This window comes from Colletes latitarsis, chromosome 1 (genome assembly GCF_051014445.1).
Source record: "Colletes latitarsis isolate SP2378_abdomen chromosome 1, iyColLati1, whole genome shotgun sequence".
Taxonomy (NCBI): domain Eukaryota; kingdom Metazoa; phylum Arthropoda; class Insecta; order Hymenoptera; family Colletidae; genus Colletes; species Colletes latitarsis.
The window spans coordinates 50259441-50285193 of record NC_135134.1 but is presented as its reverse complement, the minus strand read 5'-3'; the positions used below and the strand labels follow the sequence as shown (position 1 = coordinate 50285193).

Here is a 25753-nt window from a genome sequence, read left to right as displayed (position 1 = left end):
CTATACCATAATGATAATAGTGTCATAATTACGTCATGATTCATTGCAAAAGTATTTCCTTAATACGTCGTGTTTTACTGTTTTAAATATTATTAATGTTATATTATTGTTGCATAATGTATTTTAATGATAATAACATTACGTTTTGATGCTATGTAAACTCATCTACTCGTTCTCATCTTTTTTTTTTTGTCCAATGATTCTTCCGTATTAAAAACATCGCGATGGCGTATTCACTTTTATTGAAAAATATTTAGTGAAAAATACAGCTTTTTTTTAAACATAAAAGGCAATACGAGCGATTAAAAGGAAACCATTTTATTGTTTAGAATTCTTCCATGAAAAAAGATATTAAAGTTCCATTTTGGTTATGTTGTAGGAGAACCATCGATTTTCCTTTCTGGGTTTCCAGCCCTCTCAGACTCGCCCGCTCAGCTGACCGTATTTGCAGCTCTCAAGAAGGGTCAAGTCTTTTACTTTCACTTCAGTATGAGGAAGAAGCGGATGATCATCTTCATTAGTCCGATATGCTCAACCATGACTTTTACTCGACGCCTTCCATTTTGTATGAAATGACTCTATGTATTCGATATTGACGCCTATAATTCAATACCACATTGGACATGTAACAAAAGTTTTCTTACTCACTGATAATAAGGAAAAAAAAAAATTTACCTGCACTCTTTGCCAATCCATTAGGACTAAAAGAAAGGATTCTTTTGTCATCTGGGCTGCAACCTGTTAGCAATGTCACAACTGGTGTTTCTGCATCGTTTGTAATACCAACTTTCGTCTGTTGCGTAAGGTAGTGGCAACATTCGATAATTTGGAAAAATAGCCATGCTTCTTTATCTTTTGGCCTCGGTCCTTTTATGTAGGGTAACGTTAACCTCTCGTGAGGTCTTTGGGCTCGCAGGAATCTCGAACCTCGCTTTAATTGACCTTCCAACCATCGTGTTGCTTCTCTTGCACGGCCACTAATCCGTTTTACTTCGTCCAAAGCTGAAACGACTAAAAATAATACACGCGTTATTTTCATTTTTAACTAGAAAATACCATAACAATTTAAATATTTTTACACCGCTTACCAACACTAGGAATTACAACAATGAATTTCTTAGCATACACTAAACGCTTAAGAGCCGGTGTATGCTTTGCTAAAGCTTCGTGGTCTGGCACTAAATATGGAGACATAAGTCTAGATCTTAAACGAGTCTCCAGAGCACAAACTTCTGCTTTCAACCATAACTTTCCCATATGTCTCATCAACTTTCCACGCGAGTGATCCATTTCCAAATCCTTGCAGTTACCCTTTGTTACATTAGCAGCGTTCACATCGATCGTTATAAACATTTGTTTCGTTGGTTCGTACTTCACTCCGGCATCTTCGACAGAATTAAGGAAGTGCCCAAATTCGATCAATTTCAATGCCCTCAGCAAAGTTTCCTCCCGTTTATTCATTTTATGTTTGTACAGTATTTTCCAATTAAGCGACTTCTGGGCATCTTCCAACAGATTCAATCCTCTTAAATCAATATCTTCTGGCAATGGAATAATTTTAATACATTCCTTCAGTTTATCTACACTTGACAAAATCATGCTATCGTTCTTACAATTTTCTAACATCTTCGTATCGATGTTAATTAAATTCAATAAAATCGTAACGCGTTTCAGTAAAATCCGTGAACTTTTTCCACATATCCTTATGATATCTGGATTACTCCTTAACCAGTCGCAACATATTTTAATAGATGCGAGTATTTCTTTTTCAACCAATACGTTCAATACCTCCTCCGGGTTCAAATCTTGTTTTTTCAATTGGGCAATGTACGTTACTCTACCCGAGGATCCATTACTTTCTTCGAACGTAGTATTAGAATTAGTTACCGCACTTCCAGAATTAGTCACGGAATCTTTATCGTCGAGTTTTTTGTCTATTTGGGCATCGAATGCTTGTTCGCCGTTTTGTACGTGATCATTGATGTTATCGGTTGCTTCAACTTTTGTTTCCGTTTCCACGTGTCCATTAAGTTTCTTTGTTTCAGACTCGACTGTAATTTCTTTCTTTGCTCGCATACTAGAGCCTTCATCGTCTGTGACATCTTCCGATAATGCATCCTCTGATAAAACGTTTCCTTCGCTCAATACATCGTCCTCTGTCTCGGAAACGTCTGAATTTATCTCATCGCTGAAAGATTCAACGTCACTCGCGTCCGAATCACTGCTATTTCTTCGTTTTCGTCGTCGAAGTTTTGTAAGCAAACTTTTAGTTTTATCCCAAGTTTTCCGCGTACCATTATGAACTTCCCCGTTATTTTCTGCGTTTCTTTTTTTGGAAGATGTTTTATCGTCATTTTTATTCATAGGCTTATCAATTTCGTTTGAATTTGACTTTAGTTCTTTCATTACATCATTCTTTTCTTCGGCATTTACGGGTGTATTATTACATTCGTTATTTTGTTGCATTGATTGCTCATTTGACTGTAAAACTTCCGTGTTTGGTAACGGCACATCTATAAAAGACTCCTGTAGTCTTGTTATTGTAAATTGTACTAGTTGAGATAATATTGCCAATGTTATAGCGACCACACCTTGTACTTCGCTAGATTCTTTGCTTTTTAATTGAGAAATAGACATCAAGCATATAGCTACAATCTTAAATATCATGTCATCTGTTAAATAATTTACATGCCCATTTTTGCAGTTTTGAAGATACACTTCAATACTGCTTTCTTTTTCATTGTAATCTGTATCACTTGGTTCAGGTTGTTCCATACTCAGACAAGTTTCGATGCTATTTAAGAGATCCTGTGAGAAACGCAACGACGTATACATAGGAAAATAATGCACAAAAGTATAAAATTTATCAAAAATTTACACGTTAATATGTATTCATTTACATACTTGGCATTCCTGATTTATTCGGTCAGAATTCGGTATATCATAATCCCATAATTGTAATAAGGAAAATAATCTTGATACGCACATGTGTGTAGTGCGCTTTTCATCTGTGCAAATAGAATGAGTAACAATGGCTCTCTTTAAATTTCCTTCTGCTCCTTCAAATGGTTCAGTACATAAAACACTGGAAAGTAATTCTTATTATTCTAATTAGTTCTGTATTTTAGTTAGTCTAAAGTCATTTACAGTAATCCTTACAAAACATTTGTTAAAAATATCGATATAAGCGGCAAAAGTATAGTAAAGCTTTAGAAAATAATGATGTGTTGTAGAAATTTTATATATATGAAAAAAAAAGATATAACCTAGAAAGAATAAATGTTTCTGTATTTCTACAGTTGCAAGCAAACAATTGAAATTACTACAAAATGAAACAAGAAAATAACATTTTTACTCGAATATGAAATAAAAAGTTATTCCAACCATCTCATGTAGTGGTATACTGCATCAAGACCATAATTTTTATTGCCTGCTACAGTGCCCAATTGATTATGTGGTAGTCCAATATTTGGATCAATTGCTATAGCCATTTTGTAATATCTCTTCGCTATCATTGGATCCCAATATGGATCTAATTCTAATTTGTATCTAGCTAAATCCCCAAGGCATACCAAGCTTCTATGTATTAAGCGCATAACACACTGTTTTATTTCTTCTGTATGAACTTTAAATTGACTCATCTTGTTCTTTGCCTTTGGAAATATAAAAAAGAATAATGAAAAACTAGATTAGTTTCATTGTATATAATATTCGTTATAACTGATATTTTACACAATAAAAACTCACACTCGACAAACCAGTTTCATTTTGCATAAATGCAAAGTCAATAGCACCAACCAAATCCAAACCATATTCTGATTGTAGTTTCAGTATTAGGTGATGGTAAAATCCCACTCCTACTGCTAAATGGACAGATAACACTGCTTTTTCTGTTTCTGTCCATACATTACTTCGGCTCTATGATTACAGTTGGTAATTATAACATCTTTGCAAAAAGGATAATGAAGTGGATTTTATGATACACATTTGAATAAAAATGAATACCTTTCTCAACTTTTTAGCAGCATATACAGTATCATAAAATGCTTTCCTCCATAATAACTCCTCAGTTTTACGTGCATACCCAATAGGATCTTTAATTATTAACCTTACACAATAATCTTTAAGCTTTGCTCGCAATGTTTCCCCTGAAGGGGTAAATAAATCTGTTACTGTTAATGCACGGCTTTTTTGTTCATCTAATCTTTTGGCAATATCCGTTATACCCCTATTAATCAAATAAATTTTGAATCATTAATTGCATATATATTTGCTAAAGGTTCATATTATTAACAGCATATATACACACATAATGTATAAAAGTTATATAGCACAATAATAGATGACTCAAACCCATAAAAGACAATGAAATAATAATTCTTATATTACATTTCAACATCTACAATATGAATCATACAACATAATTAAGTTAATATTTCTTTGATTCAAGCTACCTATTTAGAGCATTGACCACAAGGGAATATAACCTAAGAATTACTACTTCACTATCTTCTATGACCTTGAATAATCTATTATTATACTTCATTGAAATCATCTTGATATCAAATGTTGTATAAAGGTTACAAAAATGTGGCACCCCATTTACAAAAGTCATGGTAATCTCTAGAACTCTATTATTTTTTCATCTACAAAAGATCTATTCTCCTATAATTTTCTATCACTAATTTGCATATTCTAATTTAATATAAAACTCAGGTAAAGTATATACAATAATAGAAGGAATAACCTAAATTCTATAATATATATATTCACATTTATTCATTGATAATGTTGATAAAATGTCTATCAATACTATCACATTACAAAGAGGTTGAAAAGAAACAGTATTTAAAACAAAAAAAAATAACGCAATAACAAAATTATCGTATTTTTATCATGACACTGAAGCTTAATTTTTATACTTATAAATTTGTTACATATCCATTGTTAGTTTATTTCGAATATTGGACAGGACAGTATAAATTATTCAGAAGTCGTAAACCAATTGCATAATTGTTCATCGTGAGGATTTTCTATGAGACGGAAGAAAAGAGCTACGCATAAAAGCGCGCCAATAGAAGATCGTACATAGATAGAGGTTATGTTAATGCAAAGTGAAATTGCGACACATCGATATCTCTTAAAAATGGGTTTTCTAGTGTAATGGGGGATTGGTGACGTAAATGAGAAGAATTACGATCTCGTGGAAGTTTTAATATTACTTGTGCAAACGTCTTGTTTGTTCGAGGCAATCAGACGTTCGGGCATCTGCTGCAGTATTATAGGTCCTCCTCATTTTGCTTCGATCATTTTTCACTTCCTGGCCGCTTCGTCATTATTCATTTTCCCGCGGTCTCCTGACACGCGCACCTCCGTCCCACGGTAAGAAAATTCGACATTCGCCCTTGCCTACCTCCAAAAACCTCCCACGAACTGCAGAGCTCAATACAATTAAAGGCATGCACACGAACATACAGTTTGTTCAACGGTTGTCGCAAGGAAAATCATCTGGAAATCGTTGCAGCAGTGTTACCAAATAATACGTTTTCGAACTATGGAGTGCACCACTTTAGAACAATTACAATTTAATAATTTATAAACTAGAACAGTAACACTAATGAAGTTCATTATAAAATTTTATCAACTGTAAGATTAACTTCAAGAATATCGAATGTTGAAATATTAATTAAAAAATCTGTAATTATATTATAGTGTATTATGGTCAAGAATAAACCATAGATGAGATATACGATAAACTGGACATTTAATGGAATTTCCTGTTTTACGATTCAAAGGACTCAAAGCCTTAAAGTATTCTAACTGACTTTAACCCCCTTACCGTTTTTATGTCATAATTCAATGTTATTGATTCAGAGCACTATTACCAATAAAAAGTAAAACGAATAACTTCAGAAAATAATCTATATTTCGCTTACTAAATAACATTATTGCAAAACTTCTTTTGTAAATGATGAGTCTACGAATACTTATGAGACTGACTGTACATCTATATCTATATACTATCGTTTCGATGACATAATATTTCAAAACATTTAGTTTCTTTAAAGGTAATAAAACGACTATTTAAAAATACCGGTATTTTATCGATACTCGTAATACCGATTCAATCTTTGGATATACTTCTTTAAATGATCATATCTACCCACTCGTCGTTGTCGTGTGCAAAAACCCGCCAAAACTGATTTCCATAACGTTTGGGTGTTTCATGACACTAGGATTTTGATTGGTGGAATGACGCTAAAAACCAATGAGAATCACCAATGTCATTTCATAAATTAGAAGACTTTCCACTATTTAATGCATTCAATGCCTCATTATATACACACTACACAGCTGACACACTACAAATGTCCGTATGCATGCAGCGAATGTACTATGCACGTGTTATACTGTGTTATGAACTTATTACACAGTAGTGCAACAGTCAAATTGGCATTTCATATTTGAAAAAATGTAGCAGCGATGATTAACGAAGAAAGGAATATTTGTTTAGAAAATTTGAAAAAACTAAAACGTAAGCGAGTAGGAAAGAAACCTACAATAACATTTTCTGTCAACAGAAAATTACAGACAATGAATTATTATAAATAAAGAAGTTGATATTGCTTGAAGTTTAGAGCTATACGTTTACGTTTTATTTTAAAAGGACTAATTATACTTGGAAACAGTATTAGTTATACCTCAAGCAGTATTACTTGAAGATTCTACATTTCTTTATTTTCGTTCTATTGATGTTTGAATCATATTTTTTTAGTTAAAGGAAAAGGTTATCAGGATTTTGAGGAGCTATTAAACACATTACAAGTGTATGCAACATCGCAAGGACTAGAAAATGAAGATATTAATTTGTTAGCAGATATTATTATAAACAGTGACTTAAGTTAGTATATTTTAAATGTTATAGAGAAACAAACAACAACGTTTTGATAAGTGAATAAACTAAAGAAAATGTTTAATAGGTGCTACTAAAGAGGTAGGCTTAATAAAATGTCTAGTTCCAAGATATAAGGTACCTGAAAATACTTTCAAATTAATTACTACTTGGTGCTTAACATCTGTGAATGACTTGCCAATTTCTGTGTCTATTGCTGTTATACAATGGATAGTTGGTAATATTATTTTCATTAAGTCATTAAATAAATTTAAGCATTCAACTACTTTGATTATCCATTGATATATATATATATGCTTTTAGGTTTATGGAATTATCAATTAGTAGATCAAAAAGTTATAAACATGTACTATACTGTTTTCTTTTATGTGATGCTGAAAAAGGAAAAACTGGTAATTATATTAATTAATTTATAAGTACACATATTTCAGAATCTATGTTGATGTGAACAAATAGAATTGAAATGTAGTATGGATACAAAATTTTAAGTTTCCAAACTTCTATTTATAAATTAAAATTGGACACATTTCATATGCAAAAATTTTAACTGCAATGATTATATTATAATTACATTACAAAAAGATTGTTTATTAATGTTTTAGGATAGGCATATAGCACGTCTTATTTATGTATTAACAAAACCAGATGATGTAACACGCAGAGATGTATCCAGACTATTAGTTTTACAAAAGAAGTATTCAAAACCTCAAGTGCATATAACTGCATTGCTATCGTAAGTAACCATAATTACAAGTGTTCTATCAACAAAATTTAATATCTAAGCATAAAATTTACATACAACATATTTCAGATTGTTCAAGACCTATAAACCTGAATTAGTTCCTGAAACAACTCGGTCAGTAAATATAGAAAGTGTGTGGAAACCAATACCAGAAATTCTGCAAAAAATGTTTCAAAATGCCAAGGATCGTTTAGAAAGTCAAGAAAGAGAAGACATGCATCTTCAATCATATGACTGGACAAAATTTCAGGTAACAATGCAATAAATACAAAATCCATATGAATATATTTAAAAAAAAAAAATTATATATATATATACTTTTTAATGCACTTTAATAGAAAATGAGAACAAAAAAAACGATACCACTGGTACCATCTGTAAATTACTTTCGTATTGGTTCTAGTATTTTCAAAGAGAAAGATACAAAATCCATTTTCGATATTTCTAGGTAAATACTCAATTTGTTTTAAATAATTTGTTCATGAATACTTCTCACATAATAAAATATTTCAGCATGGAAGAATTAGGATCATTGCATTTTAGCATGGAATTGCCATGTAATGCCATATCTCTTTTAGTTAATACAGCTGGATATCACCTTCTAACATTTTCGGATTTCCACTATCAAAGTAGATTTTCTTACAATCTCTATAATACGTTGATAAGAGGTATATATTAACATTATACCGACCGGTAGCCTATTAATCGGCTTTGTTGTTAGATTTAATTATCCTGTAATAACAGAAAGCGAACAATATAGTAAGGACTTTCACAAAGTTTAATTTAACGTTTCCATAGGTATAAAGAAAAAGCGCATATATTCCCGCGCGATAGCCTAGGGTCAACCGCTACCGGTCGGTGAAGTATTAAGATTTTGAAAATTTGCGATATGTTTTAACAAAATTAAACTTAATCGCTTTTTTATGTTAGCATTCATACTAGAAAACGAGAAATTTCCCGATGAAGAAATCAATGCATTACTCGATATGACTGCAGAATTTTCACGTTATATGCAACAGGGTATACCTGTTGTAAATCGTTTCCTCGACGAGTACTTCTATTTCAATACAGGAGAATATCGATCGAAACTTCTAATTTTATTACAATGGATGACATCAGCATCTATTAGCGGTATATTATTAATAAAATAACATTAATTATTAATTGACGTGTTATTCTGACCTATATTGTAAAAGCGCAATGTTTACAGATTTACAGGAAAAAATATTAATATATGTACAAAATATGTATTACGAATCGTCGTTAACTGAAAAATGTGAAATTATCAGAACTTTAAAAATATTAATTACAAATTTGGTACGTCAAATAGTAGATTGTTTTGTTATCCGATTATTTAACCAGGATTTTTTTTATCATACGCGAATTGCTCATATTAAAACGCTATTTATTGTAGTTTGTTAATGAAGGATTTGAAGAATGCAGTCAAGAGACACCTACGCCATTTTTAGGACAAATTCCAATGAATAATTTGAGGGATGTTGTTCTCATTTTTACTAAATTCTTTCAAGATCTTATCGTGTCTGGTTTAAATATACACTCTTATCACACTTTATTACTTTCAGAAGCGTTGTTATTTTATAATCAGGTATGTAATAAAATTAAACAATGATATAAATGAAAATATGTTTGTGTGATTATACATAATAACAAAACGTTTGTCATTAAATTATCTGTTTTCATTTAATATAATTAGATTTGTACATTGGAAAATCGAAGTTCTATACAGTTCTTCACAGTGGCACCTCCCGCAGTAATTTATGGAAGTTTTGTTTCAAAAAGTTGTACGATTTTATCAATGACATGTAGTTTGTTATTAAGGTATTTGTTTTTTAATTTCTCTTTTTTACGTCTAGAAAATGGTTTTTTAATGTCAACATTTTATTACAGATATCATGATATGAGTTTGCACTTTATAAAACGTACACCAGATGCGTTATTGGAAAAAAGAATCGAAACTGTATCTGTTTATATTGAAGATATTTTTGGCGTATTATGGCATGATGAGGTATGTAAATACAAAAGTAACATAAATCACAAAATAATAAGAAATATTAATATATTACGTAAAATAATTTTCATATTTAAAAAACTACGTATCTGGATACATTTTTTTTTTTTTTATTTTTAGTTATTCACAAAACAACGTAAAAAATACTTTTTAAAGAATCTTCCGCACGAAATACTAAAAGAGTTCGAACACTGTAAGATAAATAACCATTTAAATATTCTTCATCACTACGCAGTTTTGCCTTATAAATATGCATTAAAAACAGCAGGACTTGATATATGTACAAAAGAGGTGAAAATTTTCTTCTAAAATAAAGTACAAAAGAGAAAGTCTAAACAGATAATCGTATAAATAATTACGAAATTTTTTATAGGATGCTATGAATGTTGCTTTACAGTATTTTCCAACCGTGCATAAATTTCTTACTACATTTCAAACTGAAGTATAAATATATATATACAATATTAAAAATATTGTGGAGGTACAATAGCTTACAAATTTTATATCAAATATACAACCTTTTTATATTTTTATACTTGAAATAAAACCATGTATTAAATAAAAAAAATTGTTTTAAATATATAACACGAAAAAATAATAAAATGTTACCCCTCGAAACAATACGGTTGTCCCCAGTTTTCAAGAGCAAGAAAGAAAGGTTAGCACTCGCCTTCTTTCTCGATTTCTCGAAGTTGCGCGAAGTATCGAGTTTACGTAACATGGCTCGTGCAGTAGAATATTTCGACAACTTTAACTGTGACACGAAAATGCATTGAGTGGAAAATCTATACTGTACCTAGTCTGTGGTTCCATTAAATGATCCATTTTGCATCTTGCCTGTAATCTATAGAATTTTGATTGTTTCCAAAACAATTACTTTCTCGATATTCCTGCTTTAGTTTTAATTTCAAACGCTATAAGTGGTGAAGTCACATTGCCGTTTAAACCGATGATATTGAAAGTGATAGAAATGGCGAAGTCTCACCCCAATCCGAGTTACATTAACTAAACGTCACATGCAACGTCTACTATATACTTTGTCTATGGTTCAACGAATACTGTATTCACGGAATGTCTTATTTTCGTTGAATTTATCGTTGATACATCAAATCTTGTACATTGATGAACGAACGATTACTTTAGTATGCAAATACATGAAAAGTTAAACACTGTCTGCATTATGAATAAAAACGTAATTGTTCGGTACAGAAGTTAGGATACAAGCGGAAAAGAAAAATTAAGTGAAAGAGGAAACGAACAGGAATCACGTGTTTACTTCCGGTAATTTTTCGATGTATTTACATTTACGTGTATTCTGTGTGTACAAGATCGTTAAAAACATTAAATGTTTATGCTCGCGTTACGATAATATATTCATGTATTTACATGTGTATTCGTGTGTACAAGATCGTTAAAAACATTAAATGTTTACAGGTCTATTTTTTTTCGTATTGCCCCGCGCATCGTTAGTTTCGCTTTTGTCCATCTGTGTTTTCAACATCTTTCTCTCGTTCTCTCTTCCTCATATACACACACTCTATCACTCATTTTTGTTTTTATCGTACATTAATTTCACGTGTTTAATCATCCGCCACATTTTAAATATTTTTCACATAACGCCGCAGTTTATGTACAAGTAGAAAAGACCTAATAACAATATCGACTGTCATACCTTATACATACACAAATACAAATGGCTGGTTACGTGCATACACTATGCGCGTAACTGAAAAACACTCTTACCAACTGATACGCCAGATTTCACCTTATTTTTCTTATTTTTGTCGCAATTGCTTACGGATACTCGATAAAATTAGACTCATGCAGAAATACACTCTTTGTGAAAAAAAATCTCTTCAATGTCGAAAATGTCTCCGCGCACGTTCACATCCATACATCATACACATACACACGTTTCCGTTCTTTCTGGTATGTACAAACTAGAAAATACATAACGCAGCTACTCACGTGTACAAGTAACCGATTTTACAGGAAATGTACAGAGGTAAACGATACTTCACCCTTACGTTTTCTAGGACTTAAGTGTACATGACGCCTGGTTCTATACTTATGGAAGGTGTCTTAAATGATGTCAAATCAACGAATCGTGGGAGTAACGCGACAATAATCTAGGTAACAATACTAAATGATAATTAACATTAAATTCGATTTACAAAAAATACTAGGGAAAACTCTTTATAAATTGTAAATCACTTTAAAGACTCAGATATAATTGCGCGTCGGGATACCAGGATGTACATGTATCTCTCTCTCTCTCTCTCATTCACGCTCTCTCTATTTCTCACTCTCATTCTCTCTGTGAATGTAAATACATCGTAAACACTACGATTAAAAAGAGGAATAATCGCACTTTTTCAGCTAACGTCAGGTAATTCGATCGTTCGCGTAAAACGATTAATAGCAATGTAAAAAGATTCGCTACTTTGAACAAAACGATTCTTAGAAAAACAGACAACCTTCCATCGTGCAAAATATAAAAGTTCTTGCGTCTTGAGAATGATTATGCTTTACTAAGCGCAGACGTAAAATACATTTGGTCATAAAACTGTACGCTTCTTGCTGGAGCAAGGGCGTTCTTGATACATCCTTGATCTCCCGCAGAAGGTCCTTAATCCTAATAAAAAGCTATCAACGATTCGTACAAATTGCGTTCACAGTTTATGGCAACAAACGTAACCATTTTCCCCCTCGTTAGCTATTGTGTGAGACGCGAGAGTCTTATTAATAATTATCGTACAATGAACAGAACAAAATGAAATAAATTTCGCCAATACGATCTTTTAATGCCATACTAATCGCAAAACTAATAATAAAATTAAGCACAATCGTGCTTGCAATCTTTGACGTCTACCACAAGGTTGCGTGTGGGCGACTGATTTTTTTCCTTTTCTAGAAACAAAGTGATCGCGTAAAGAATTTTCGTCGTGTATCGCTTCACCCTTCACAATGTTGCCAGATTCAATTTTAAAAATCTTAAATTTATGCATTCATACATTTAAGAGTATATCAAAATAATTTAATTCGTGACTAGTTTTGCCCCTTGGTAACTTTATCTGACAGATACATGATAGCTTCGCAACTTCGAAACAAAGTCCAGAGTCGATTTGTCACAAGCTGATCTGTCACATGCATTTACCTAGAAAAGCTATAACCAGTATTTATAAATTTTCTTCTCGTTAAATATCACATGCATTCTAAATCTGTTTCGCGTTAGAATGCGCTCGACACAAATAACAAAATTAATGGAAATAGAGTCTGGCAACGTTGCTAATATACTGTGGCTGCGAAATATGTGCAAGATCCTTGTTATCGGTACGGTTTCGCATTTTCTCTCGACATACACTATATTTACAAGTCGCGCTAAATAAATCTATTATATATACTATATTATCTTACTATTCTTAAGGCTAGTTTAGCTTGCTGCACACACGTGACGTGGTCCATGTGACATTTGAAGACACTGGGTGGTCAGTCGCTGTCAGAGCCCACAGCATTAATCTTTTTTCTCTTTTTTGCTTGCTTTAAATTCACAATTTCCTCTTCCTACATTATAAAGATTAAATTATAGTATACATTAAAACACTCCGCGACAAAATTAATGGAGCACTTTGCAATCATCTGAAAGAAGCTTCGTACGACTATTCCGTATAATATTAAAAAATTTTTAAATTTGTTTTCTAAAGCAATTATGAAGTGTTCCTTTAGCTTTGTAGCAGAATGTTTATTATATGTTCCAAGTTTAGTAAATGCTTACCTCGCTGCTAGACGTACTGTCAAGATGATACCGAGGTAGCGGCCTTTTAGAACTAGACCTTTCCCTTGTATTAGCACCAGTTTTCCTATGTCCTTTCGCACCACCGCCGCCTCCAGCTGATGCCGCCGCATGTTTTCGTGCTGAGCTCGTTGGTGGAGGTGGAGGAGGTTCGTTTTCTTCGTTAACTTCCGCGAGGGCAAACAGATCTCCGTAACTTTTCCTTAAAGAGTCGCTACTAGCTGCTTGTGCTTGTTGCAATGCTCGTTGCATTCCCTCGGAATGATAAAGCTGTAATTCGGCAGAGGACGTACAATGTTGTCGCAATTGATCCAAATGGCCGAGAACTTGTTCGCCGGAAGGCGGACCAGGTTGTTGATTGTGCTTGCCGCCTGATCGTTTCCGTTTGTTTGGACTGGTAGCGGGATAACGGGTACTCAAAAGATTCGCAAGTAGCTCTCCAAGTTTCTCTTCGTAATCGCGACACCAGTAACGTAGTGTCGCTACAACGAACATATCTCCGTCCACATTTTGTCGTGCAAGCAATTGTCGCAGAAGTTCTAACGTTGGCCTATACGAAATCGTTAACGTTAACATAGTTCTACGAACTTTAACTTCGGAGTATCCTCTAATCACTGATTTACTTACTTTTCTTGTTTAAGCATAAACAATATCGACGTGAGTGCTTCCGCGTGATCACGAAATTGTAATTTAGTTAAAACAGGCAGTACGTAGTCGATCGGGAAATCGTGGGCAAAAATAAGTTGCCAAAAACAATATTGCTCGAAGGTTTCCCAATTTAAACTAGCTGTCAATAGTGATGTAAATGATTCCTTTTTTAACATTTTTAGGTGTCCCTGCATTATTTGACAGACTAATTCCTGTAGTTGACATGCGTCAACTGTCGATACAACCAAATGCAAGAGTTGAACATTCCCAAGGGCAACATTTTGGAAACCCGTATATACATCAGGCACAAGATAACACAGCATGAATATGTTGTCTTCATGGCAGAGCTGTAAAAGGAATTACGTATGTATTTTATAGAGACAAACGCAGAATATATTAATTTTTAATTTTAAGAACTTGCGTACCTTTAGATCTGACACTAAGCACGCATCCAATTTCTTTTCTCGATGTGTGCAAAAGTCTTTATAAACCGACGCTTTAACGTCGTTTAATACATTGCTAAAACAACAAGAATAATTTAATATGAAATACGATCGTTTCTTACATTTGTGTAACTTGTATTCCGTTACGAACCTTGGTTCACCTTCTCGCTTTTCTTCTTCTTTGCCCCAGACTTTTAAGAAGTAAAGCAGTAGGTAACCTATTCTTGATTGTATAGTTTGTATCTCTGCAAGTACTCGAGCTAACAATTTCCGCCTATTGTCTTCTTCTTTACATAACTGAAACTGGTTACGAAACATAACAAATAACGGCGTGCTTATACTATCAGTCAAGGCTTCTTCGTTCAAATTATCCGTTGGAAATATTTGAGATGTAATTTGTGACGATAAGATCGTTGATATACAAGAAGCCAATGATGGTATCGTTTCCGCATCTATTTCATCTTCTACAACCATTTGTACTATCCTTTCCATTGTTTGACACCTCACTTCATTGTCAGTTTCACTGTGCAAGCTTTCTACAGCAGTCCTTAATTCTTCTGGTTCTAAAATTATGTTTAACTGCGTCGTAATATCTTCTTTCTTCACAACACAATTTGCATTTTTTTGTTCGTTTTTTAATTTCACATTTGCTAATGGAACGTCGTCTTCATCTTCTTCTTCAACTTTAGTCACTATCCTGTAATATTACCGCGTATTTTGATGACGTTGTAAACTTCACCGCAATTTTACTTCGAAGCTAAAGAAATATTTACCTTAATGGCATTTCCTCCTCTTCGTCGCTGAAAGCCGGTTCCGGATCTTGATTTACATGATTATTTTCAACTGTTGTGTTTCCTGTATTCTCCAATGGGGCTCCTGGTGTCAGGTCCTTACTAAGTTCCTCCATTTTACCTGAATATATCGGAACCTTATTTCCTGCTTAAAAACATCATGCAAAATCCGAAGTTAGTAAGCATTGAATGTGCTTGTAAGCTCGAGGAAAGTGTGAAGAATAAAATCTGTTAAAAAATATTGCTAAAAGATAAATTTTAACACATTCGGTACGGGTGCATTCTACGAATGGAGGGTGCAAAATGGCCGTGAAAGCACTTCCGCTGAAATGAAGTAAATGAATATTGACGACTTAAATGACATAATACTATTATAGCCAACGTCCGTACCGAAAGGGTTAGGTTTATATGTATATTTACATTTAAGAATTGTGTGCATTTGTAGATATTTACATATATGAGTGATATTAAGTGAGGCACCAATTTTAATATGTAATATGTACACTTATTAATTTCGTGTGGAATGTTTTAATGTTTGGTGCATTATTTTGTGATAATCTACAATGAAATCTGCATGCAGTATTGTATAATAATTTTACCGGGATCTGCATTAGGTGGCAAGCAGAATTCCTTAAACGTCTCCCTTATTTTACTCCTTAGTTCGCGGTCTAACTTGGGACTGTCGAATAGTGGATAAAGACTCGGCAAAACTCGTTTTTCCAAAATTTGTCTTAATGATGAAAAAATTCCATTCCTCACTTTTTCTGTTAAAGGAGGATAGAAGTTTGGTATTATCTGTAAAAGAAAACACATTTAAATAGGTGTACACACAAAATTAAGTAGCTACTAGAGGTGTACGACAATCCGATGGTCGGAACAGATCGGGAAAAGATCATTTCGGGTTCTCAGACATCTCTAGTAGCTATAGCTTTTGTATTATGTCATTAAAATTAATTAATTTATTTACCCTGCATAAAAAGTCTAATAATGTGGCAGTGACTGGTGGATGAGACCTCATAGAATTGTGCATGACAAGAATTGCAGGTTCAATATTCATAATATTATCTTTCTCTGGTTCAAAAAATAACCAATCATAAAATAAAGCCAATTTGGCATTACTTGCAGCCACAGTTGATGTGCAAGTAGTAAACAACCATCCTATTACTGCCCAACGCGGAATAATATCTGAACACAACAACTCGTTCGTCGGATGAATAACACCAACAATAAATCGTATAAGATCGCATCTTAATGACTGTGATTCAGGTGTGGCCAGGTACTGTCTTTGGAACCAATCTTGGTACCGTTTATGATTACCAAAACGCACTTGACTCGTTAAGAACACTAGTTTCCTTTCCATATCTGGTGTAAGTCTTGATTGTAGAAACCTTCTAGAAGTTCGAGTTTGTAAAAGTTGAAGAACTCCATTAAAATTCGGACAAAGAGATTTTGGGCTAAGAAGCATATCCTTCCAGAGTGTTTCAAATTCTGAAATTCTTGCCACATTTTGTAATAAGCGTACCAAATCCCTAGAAATGTAAAATGTCATTTTATTAGCTTCACCTTTATAGTAGCTGTCAGCATGAACAAAAAAAATTTTTTACAAAAATTATGTACCTTCCAATAACTAGACAGTCAACCATACGTTCTCTTATTAGAGATACAGTGAAGGTAACTTCTTTTTGACGCAATCCAGATAGGTGAGGTGCATTATGATCTTCTATTAATCGCAAATAGGTGTAAACAATAGAGGCTACTAAAAAAGGAAACTTATCCAACCAAGATCGGTTTTCTTGAAATATGTCTAAAAGTGCATCTACTAAAAACAAATTTCTTGGTGAAATATCTCCACCAGCCGCATGCCTTAACAAACTTAAACAAAGGTTATCCACACTAGCTACACTGGTTCTTATCATTTCTCTCAGTAACCATAGTAACTGACTTCTGGTTACATCGTTCAATCGCAGGTATCTTTCAAGCACTAATTGATTAAGATGTCCTAACACAATTGCAAGACCATCGCGTGTAATTAAAGTCAAGTCTCTATAACTTTTTGCAGCACTTTGAGGATCTGTCAGAATAACTACTAACAATCCCAGTGACACTTCTTCGTGTGTTTTATCTTTACACACAGCATTGTTCAGAGTATCATGGGCTTCTTTCTCTGACAGGCCTGCAGTCAGGTTTTGAAGCACTGTATAACATCTGTCAAATTTCTGAAAAAGAAATAAACAAATAGTTAATCGTCGATATCAAATGATAATAATAAGAAATTAAAAATTATGAGTAGAATACTGGTAAATAATAATTACACAAGATTTGTTTACGATTTTACAATTCGTACTACTGTGAAAAACGGAAAACATGCATTTGCATCGTTAATAAAGATGTTTAGACTCAAGCATTGAAATACAGGTCGTTGCTGGAATCTTGGCAATTATCGTTCATCAGTAATAGACATGTATCAATTTCATAATTATGTAAATGATTCGAATATTGCCGCTAAGACGCGTGGTTCGACGTGTGGCGCCGCACGGTCAGCGACGTGCGCGACCGTCGCAACAATGGCGGAGCCCCTCGCACCCGATACGTATCCAGTGACTATTTCAAATATTTATGTTACCTCTTCCAAGTCGTCCTTATTCTCTATGCAACTCGTGCTGAGTAGCCGGGACGCGGGAGTTTTCGTTTGTTCCATTGCTGCTGGATGGCCCGCGGCCGTCCCGTGAACGTTATTCTAGGCCCTGTCGAGCCCTCAGCCCTCAGCCCTGTGCCCCTGGCCGCTTGTGCTCGCCTCCGTGCATCGTGATCGTCTCACTGCCTGTTCGTTTTCTATCTCTCTCTTTCCCCACTCTTCGTCTCTCGCGCGGTCTCTTCACTCTGTTTATTCCTTACCACGGACCACCCCGACTCTCTGAACTGTCCGATGCGATTGCGCATTGATACATGCGCCTCGTCGCTTCTCGGCCTCGCTTCGTGACGTGATCGTTCCCCACCACCGTCGCCAATCACCAACTTGACCAATCACTGCCCACCAACCCGTACACACTGGTGGACAATGGTGGGGGTACCGTAGAAAAGTAGTGCGACTTACAGGAACGTATTTATTAAGGGTGCGAACTGAGAGGACGGTCACCTCAAAGTGTCTGTGAACCTCTTGACCAGTTCGTCCGCCGTGCCAAACTGCGTATGAAAGGGTTTAAGACTTCTCACGTTTAAACAGTTGTTTTCAGATGTCACACGATCATGTATCGATTAGTCTTTTTTCTGCGGGTATTATGGAATTGTATACACACGAGTGCCACTCGTCCGTGGATAGTTCATTACGGTAAAAGCCCCAACGTTTGTTACCAATTAAATTCGTAGAAATGTGTTGCACTAATACGCAAGGATCATCGCGTGATTCGATAACATCATATATTATACCGTGTAACGGATAATAGTAATTGTTTTACGTGTTAGTCCGTTGATTTTGCGGAATGTAGAAACGAACAAATTCCAGCAAACTGTTGCATATATTTCGAAACTTCTCAAGAGGAGTAGAATTTACAGTTTGAACGTACGTAGTTTTCTTTTTAATATTCAAATAGAATTAACAAATTGGATAACGTAAAAATATCATAGGAAGAAAGCTACTAATGAAAAGTATGAAGTTTACTGAGAATAAATGTGATCGGTACCACGAGGTCATCGGCATCGCGACTTCAAATTACGTTGAACTTTATAAAAATAACTCGATCTTTGTCGCAATGACAAATACGATATAACTGTATAATCATGTTTTAGAACTAATCTTGTGTCATTCCTATTAAAGAGCGAACATTCTAAGGAACAAACACGAATGACTTGTCTTGGGAAAAGTTACGTGAAAAATTATGAAAATTTTTGACACTCGGGCGCGTAAATCTATCTCGTCGCTTGCTATATAGACACGAACCTGTGGCATCAAACTGCGCGTGCGCATATCCTGTGCGAACAAGAGCCAGCCGACTAATCGCATTGGGTGCCCCAGCCACGCTTCCCGCTTTTCGTTTCCTCGTGTTGCTTTGTGAACTTTACGTTCTTTCCGTATCCTGATCGTTTTGTGGTTGCGTACTTCGCACGAACGTACTGGGATTTGCGCATTTGCTGTACTCGTACCGAGTTAAAGACGTTTCGTTGGATATATGCAGTTGCTTCACACCGATACATCCGTGCACGTCAACCTAACCCCCAATAAGTGCAAGAGCCACGGACCTGACATTCCATTACGATGTATAAGGCTTTCCTCCAGGTATCCGTGGTGCTACAACCCTGTTTTCCTTTCTCTTTCTTGTACTAATGTTCGTTTCATAATCATTTTTGTTCCATTTCACTTATTAGTTTTTCTTTCTTGGTTACGATATGATTCGAGGAAATCTAGTCAAAATTAAGTTTTTCCAGATATTAAAATGTTACCGTTTTGTTTCCGTAAACATTGAATAAGATTAGGAAACAACTATGTATATCGTTTGATTTCTATATCAATTTTGAAGGCTGTATAAATAACATATGCTCAGCTGTTGTATGAATTTACAATTAAACCTGATTATAAATATAGTTTTCGGAATATTCGACTCTTAAATAAATTTTCACACAATCTTAAACAGAGTTTTCGTAACTAGGTATCATAAACTGTTTCGAAGAAAATAGTTTTGTTCACACTGTGTATGACTAAACCCCATTTTATTGGCCTGTAGTCATACGTATAATTTTACTTTGAACATGTGTTCCTGTGGTACTGTACAACTTAGTAATATAAATTTCTTTACTATAATATAATACACTTAAATGGAAGAAATAATATAATGATACGGGCAAATTAAATATTACTCGTTCGAAATCCTAGTGTAAAAAAGTCCAATATTTCCCAATAATTTCAAACACAACCCACAGAAGCGTACCGCTCGAAAGTTTTGCGAGAAATGACCAGACAGTACGTTCTGCGATGCTTACCTACTTGTAAACGTCAATGAACGCATGCGTATGAGTCCCGCGAATAGTCTCATCAGGATCGTATAAGATGGAGACAGAAAAGAGGGGAATGAATATGTATATCCAAAAATGTTATAAAAATCATTTTCCTCGATTTTACTAGCAAAGCCTCACACTAGTCACAACAGTTCCCCGTAAATGATCCCTTTCAGTTACAAGTCACAAAATAATAAAAAAAAATCAATCAAATGTTTTAACATATAAAAGAATATAATTGCAGAACGGATTTATTGATTTTTTAATATCTTATGCAAACTTGTCAGTTTATCTATTTCATCAACGTTCAGAATTACTTTTTATCGAAATTAACGTTATACATGTTCATTAAAGAATTTCATCTATCTTTTTAACTTTCTTGCGCTGATCTATCGCGCTGTTGAATTGCCATTACGTATTTTAATCACGCCATATAAATGTACATTAACTAATACGCGTTATAAGAAAGCTGACGTGATGTACTAGGTAGATTGAAATGTAACGTTCAATAATTATGGGAATGTTCTGTATTTTCGCTTTTATTGAATAATTAGCCAGGCTCGTAAACAGTTCGAAAGAATATGTACTTAAGTAAGTAACAGCTTGTACATTTGAATTTACACTTAACGAGCTCTCTGTGATCTTCGGATAACTGAGTCTTGAGCACCTGGCGCACAGCCAATGCGGTTGCGAAAAAACGTGTTATCGCTAACATCTCTCGCTAAGACGCTTACTATTTTCTTTTGTGTTTCGTCTCGTAGAAAACTATTTTAGGGTATTTCATGTATAATTACGGAATTTGACGAATTCGTATAAATGTAAGAAAAATTCTCACTGTGCCGGTAAAACCGAACAGCCCTTCCAATTGCAGTATGTAAAAATTATAAATTTTATTACAAATTTTACGGATTTAATACGCGTAAAAACGTTTTTTCGTATAAAGGTTATAAGTCCCAGTAAACGCTTTAGTTAATTGTAAGACGCTCTTAGTAAATTGATTTGAAGATCTAACAATGTGCTTGCTACAATATTGATTCATTCAATAGCATAATTCTTCGGTATTGATATGATAATACCATGCATAATAACAGGTTATAAATGGCAGAGCGTAATATACCGATGTTTGCCAGATTCGATGTGGTAACCATTGCGGTTAGGCAAAAACATTCATTAATCTATATAAAAAACGCATCGAGATAAATGAATTCGCGTACATATTTTAGGACATTACAATTTTTAGTTGTATGCACTTATGAAACTGTACTACGAAGAATGCTAGTGCTAATACATAAATATCTCGGTCAGTTAAGAAATATTTCAGTTAAATATTAGGCGTAATATAGTAATTGAATTTACATAACAATTCAACAAAATAATTAAATATATATATATGTCTCTATACAACACTATTAAACTTTTCAAATTCTATATATATGTGTAATTTGTTTATAAATAATTTATTTTGTATATTTCTACGAAGAAGTATCTAATTAAGTGATTTGTTAATGTATATATGAATTTATAATATTAAAAATCCTTGTCTATTAGTAACATTGGAATTTCTAATTTGTTTTAAAGGAGGAAAGATCAGTATAGTTAAGTGAAAAATTTGAAATTGTTGATTGTATATTATATCGTGAAGATTGGTAATTTTAATAAAAGGGTGATGTATTTTGTGTATTAGTTTTGAGATTCAAAGAACGTACTTTATCCTATATGAAGGGATCAAACAACTCTTAAATATTTGATTGTGATTAGTTAGAATCTGTTTGTGTTTATTAAATGTAGAAGTGTAGAGTTTTTAAGTTCAAGAACGAGATAATTCGTTGTATATGAAAGAGAATAACCTTCCAATAATTGGATCCTATAGTATAGTATATATGTAAAAATGTTAATGGCAAGTTTGTTGCCGATTTTGTTTATACGTTGAAATATTTTATATCATTAAATATTGTTGCAATTCGTATAACAAGCAGAGTTTTCGTCTCAATTTAGAATTTAGAAATATTTGTACTAAATAACTGACAATTATATTTTCATTGTAGCCTTACCTCCTATAATATATCTTAAACAGTTTGAAATACAATTGTATTTGCAACAGATGGACTTGATTATTAACTAGCGGGTTTGGTTTGCAATACAATTTTTTTAACATAAAATATAAAAAAGTGTGCCAAATCTGCACACAGTCTTAATATTTTAACATTATTTAACAACTTAAGTATAAAATGTAAACAGTGTGTATATTTTTCTGCCAATGCAATAACTGGTCGTAAACATTCAGATTACCTGAGATGTTAAAAAGTGTACGAATTTTAAATTTTAATTACACAAAAATGCATATGTATAATTAGTATCAAAACACACTATGATCTTCCTCTTTTAAATCTTTGTCGCGCTTGCGCTTTACTGTATTTTGGATGTTTCTCCTTATCATTGTTCATTTCAGTATCATCATCATATTCTTCTTTAGCTTCACCGAACAAATCCACTGGTGGGTCCAAAAGTGATTTTCTTTGACACTTTACAAAATAGCGAAATCCTTTTGCAATGCTAAAACCTAGCATTGCTATAGACATTGTTAACAAGGCCATCAAAAGGGGATGCTATATTCAATGATAAAAAAAAACTAATTGTTATAAATATTTAAAAAATTTTCAATTTTTGTAAATAATAATGTGGGCATATATACCGTTAATGTAGGTTTATTTGTAAAAACATAATCAGCAATTACAACCACTACTCCAAGTATAATACCAACACCAGCCCCAAGCCAAGGTATCTGTTGATCAGCTATAAAATAATACAGTATTACAGTCTCATGATAAACATTTTCAATGTAATAGTTTTCACTTTACACAGATAATACCTTGTTTATCTTTAATTAATAACCTGGATACTCTGTTCATTGCTTCTAAAATTGTTGGTTCATTTGGCTTAAGAGATAATGCTTTATTATAAGACTGAAGCGCTTCACTAAATCTAAATGTTTGTGATTCTATTTCACCTTTCCTAAAATAACCCTGTACAAAGATTGTATTAGTTTTCCATTGTGTTTTTCATTGTTTCTCATTTATGTCCATATAAAAAACATTAATAAAAATATGTATCTACCTTGGTCCAATCAGGTTTTAAGTGAATTGTCATTAAAGCATCCTCCATTGCAAAATGATATTGTTGCAATTTTAAAAAGGCAAATGATCGATTGCTATATAAAGAATAATTTTGTGGATCAAGTTTGATTGCATGTGTGTAATGAAACATAGCCTCTTCAAATTTTTGTTCTTTCACACATGCATTACCTCGTTCCTTGAGGCTTTGAACCTTCAATGAAATCATAATAATATAAGAAGAGAAATACGATATTCTGTGTCTTACACTCTATAACATCAAATTCTAATGATAAAGTATTTACCATTAAAATATGTATTACAATTCCAAGTTGATTTGTATTTATAATGAATCATTTCAAGTCTCAATAATGTTGTATATTATTTAAAATATTACGTTGATATTGATTAAAGTGCAGAAATATTAAAGTTCAGGCAGATAATCTACAAAATCTTACCTCTGCTTCTTGCGTACTCGACATATTTTACAGTAGACTTCGAAGATAGGTTATTTAAAAAAAAGTTTCACGAATTATTATCTAATTTACTCGTTATCATTGTCCTTCAAGTAACTTCTAAATAACCCTTTATCTATCAAAGATAGTCAACAATAAGAAGCAACCGCAACACCTGCCATGTCTTTCGAACCGGTAGGTGCATGCGCACCGACATTGGCATGCGATACTGCACTGCGCATAGTCCTCCACCCGTCGTCAGATCAGAGATGCCAGATTCAGCACCCGGTGCCCTACTCACACATGTCAGATCACGCGTACGTGAGCTCGTAGAGTTTCGGAAAGTCGACAAAGGCAAACTGACACATGCCCTCTTTCTCGATTATTCCGAAGCTGCCCGAAGTAATTTCGGACCGCCTCGTGAGGGTCGAGAGAGAAAGGCTCACATTTGCCTTCTCGCTCTTAACAACTGAAATCCGACCTCACGTCAACGGCATACGATTCGGAATCTCGACTGCCCAGGTATTTTTACTTGCCTTTCCTAGAGTTCATTACTGAACTCTGCAAATTACTCCTGGTTTCTATTTGCCTCTGACGACCTCTAATGACCAGTGCTGACAAAAGTACAGAACTCCCGACAACTTTTGACACCATACAGCGACTGTTACTGACTACTCCTGATTACTGCTTGCCTCTGCTGGACTCTGCTGACCATCGCTTATATTTCTGACAACCTATAACGATTACTACTGACTTCTGCTAACCTCTGTTGGTCTTTGCTGATCTCTGTCAGCATGTGCTTGTCTCTGCTGAACTTTCCTGGCCTCTGCTGAATGCTACTGACCACTGCAGGTATTTCTGATAATGTATAACGATTAACATTTACTACTGCATGCCCCTACAAGTCTCTGCTTGCCTGTGCTTGCCACTGCATGCCTCTGCTCGTCTCTGCTGACCGCTGCTGACCACTGCTGAGCACCGTTTATATTTCTGGCAACGTACAACGATTACTACTGGCTACTGCCACCTCTGCCACCCTCTGCTGACCTCTGCCAACATCTCCCGATGTCAGTTGACCATCGCTGACCAACGCTGACCAACGCTGACCATCGCTGACCACTGCTGACCGTTGCTGACAAATTGTGACGCGATGTAATATAATATAATATGTTTATATGTATTAAAGTGTTATATAATGTAAATCTATGGCAATAAATGATATAATTTCAAAGAATTCTATGTGTTCCCATCATTTTTACCCTTCTTTTCCTATCGAAATCATTCCCTTAGTTATAAGACACTCCGAATCTTTTAAAATTTTCTAAGTTCCCCGGAAAGATTTCAAATTTCGGAATCCCTGAAACTTACCGGCGTCCCTGAAACTTCTCGGAATCCCTGAAATTTCCAAGAAGTTTCAGGCAGCGGCTAAAATTCCGGCCTGAACTTTTCGGCAAAAATTTTAAAGTGCTATTACGTAATATTACGTAATATTACATAATGTTACGTAATATTACGTAATCTTTGTCGAAAAATTCCGGCCGCGAGAAATTTTGAAGAGCTATTACGTAATGTACTTTAAATTTTTGCCGATAAATTCAGGCCGGAACTTTTGCCGCTGCCTGAAACTTCTTGGAAATTTCAGGGATTCCGAGAAGTTTCAGGGACGCCGGTAAGTTTCAGGGATCCGAGAATTTTCAGGAATTCTTAGAAATAACGTCATTTTCAGGAATTCGCAGAGATTCCTGGCGGCGGGAAATTTGGAGAGGGAAAGAGGAGTAAAAAATGATGAGAATACATAGAATTCTTTGAAATTATATCATTTATTGTCATAGATTTACAT

At 34.0% G+C, this 25753-nt stretch overlaps 4 protein-coding genes across 7 annotated transcripts; 1 reads left to right on the top strand and 3 right to left on the bottom strand.

Annotated features, from left to right (window-relative positions):
* Positions 1-302: 302 nt before the first annotated feature.
* Smg5 (Smg5 nonsense mediated mRNA decay factor) lies at positions 303-5476 on the bottom strand. Its single transcript, XM_076782713.1, has 8 exons — positions 5223-5476; positions 4006-4228; positions 3748-3918; positions 3385-3653; positions 2905-3085; positions 1089-2808; positions 676-1011; positions 303-599 (listed from the first exon to the last, which is right to left on the bottom strand). The coding sequence occupies exons 1-8, from the start codon at positions 5294-5296 to the stop codon at positions 532-534; spliced, it is 3042 nt and encodes a 1013-aa protein (XP_076638828.1). The 5' UTR covers positions 5297-5476; the 3' UTR covers positions 303-531.
* Positions 5477-6378: 902 nt separating this feature from the next.
* LOC143343672 (centromere protein I) lies at positions 6379-10795 on the top strand. The gene is made up of 15 exons (XM_076768812.1): positions 6379-6535; positions 6776-6901; positions 6981-7130; positions 7217-7305; positions 7516-7646; positions 7725-7905; positions 7994-8103; positions 8169-8323; positions 8586-8786; positions 8866-8972; positions 9070-9261; positions 9370-9494; positions 9564-9681; positions 9805-9975; positions 10058-10795. Exons 1-15 carry the CDS (start codon positions 6484-6486, stop codon positions 10130-10132), a joined length of 1983 nt encoding a protein of 660 aa, XP_076624927.1. The 5' UTR covers positions 6379-6483; the 3' UTR covers positions 10133-10795.
* Positions 10796-10928: 133 nt separating this feature from the next.
* Ints3 (integrator complex subunit 3) lies at positions 10929-19598 on the bottom strand. Of its 4 annotated transcripts, none has more exons than XM_076768775.1 (10): positions 17983-19014; positions 16977-17575; positions 16327-16888; positions 15959-16154; positions 15342-15507; positions 14720-15265; positions 14551-14644; positions 14105-14472; positions 13460-14027; positions 10929-13248 (listed from the first exon to the last, which is right to left on the bottom strand). In XM_076768775.1, exons 1-10 carry the CDS (start codon positions 18055-18057, stop codon positions 13174-13176), a joined length of 3249 nt encoding a protein of 1082 aa, XP_076624890.1. In that variant the 5' UTR covers positions 18058-19014; the 3' UTR covers positions 10929-13173. The 4 variants fall into 4 exon arrangements, with proteins under 4 accessions (XP_076624890.1, XP_076624900.1, XP_076624880.1 ...); XM_076768785.1 differs by having other exon boundaries at positions 15342-15480; XM_076768765.1 differs by adding an exon at positions 19297-19598 and having other exon boundaries at positions 11045-13248; positions 14551-15265; positions 15342-15504; positions 17983-18542.
* A 1262-nt stretch (positions 19599-20860) lies between these two features.
* Positions 20861-24146, bottom strand: LOC143343680 (stress-induced-phosphoprotein 1-like). Its single transcript, XM_076768824.1, has 5 exons — positions 23917-24146; positions 23463-23672; positions 23218-23371; positions 23041-23141; positions 20861-22954 (listed from the first exon to the last, which is right to left on the bottom strand). Exons 1-5 carry the CDS (start codon positions 23938-23940, stop codon positions 22715-22717), a joined length of 729 nt encoding a protein of 242 aa, XP_076624939.1. The 5' UTR covers positions 23941-24146; the 3' UTR covers positions 20861-22714.
* Positions 24147-25753: the final 1607 nt, after the last annotated feature.

Coding starts and splice junctions, on each gene's coding strand:
- Smg5 (XM_076782713.1), bottom strand. CDS start 5,296: ATGAGGAGGACCTATAATACTGCAGCAGATGCCCGAACGTCTGATTGC. Junction 3,654..3,747: donor ATGAAACTGGTTTGTCGAGT/GTGAGTTTTTAT, acceptor ATATTTCCAAAG/GCAAAGAACAAGATGAGTCA. Junction 600..675: donor TGGATTGGCAAAGAGTGCAG/GTAAATTTTTTT, acceptor ATTGAATTATAG/GCGTCAATATCGAATACATA.
- LOC143343672 (XM_076768812.1), top strand. CDS start 6,484: ATGATTAACGAAGAAAGGAATATTTGTTTAGAAAATTTGAAAAAACTA. Junction 6,902..6,980: donor TATTATAAACAGTGACTTAA/GTTAGTATATTT, acceptor AATGTTTAATAG/GTGCTACTAAAGAGGTAGGC. Junction 7,906..7,993: donor ATGACTGGACAAAATTTCAG/GTAACAATGCAA, acceptor GCACTTTAATAG/AAAATGAGAACAAAAAAAAC.
- Ints3 (XM_076768765.1), bottom strand. CDS start 18,057: ATGGAACAAACGAAAACTCCCGCGTCCCGGCTACTCAGCACGAGTTGC. Junction 16,889..16,976: donor GACTGTCTAGTTATTGGAAG/GTACATAATTTT, acceptor TTACATTTCTAG/GGATTTGGTACGCTTATTAC. Junction 14,473..14,550: donor GCTTAGTGTCAGATCTAAAG/GTACGCAAGTTC, acceptor TTCCTTTTACAG/CTCTGCCATGAAGACAACAT.
- LOC143343680 (XM_076768824.1), bottom strand. CDS start 23,940: ATGTCGAGTACGCAAGAAGCAGAG. Junction 23,673..23,916: donor CGAGTACGCAAGAAGCAGAG/GTAAGATTTTGT, acceptor ATTTCATTGAAG/GTTCAAAGCCTCAAGGAACG. Junction 22,955..23,040: donor CAAATAAACCTACATTAACG/GTATATATGCCC, acceptor CATTGAATATAG/CATCCCCTTTTGATGGCCTT.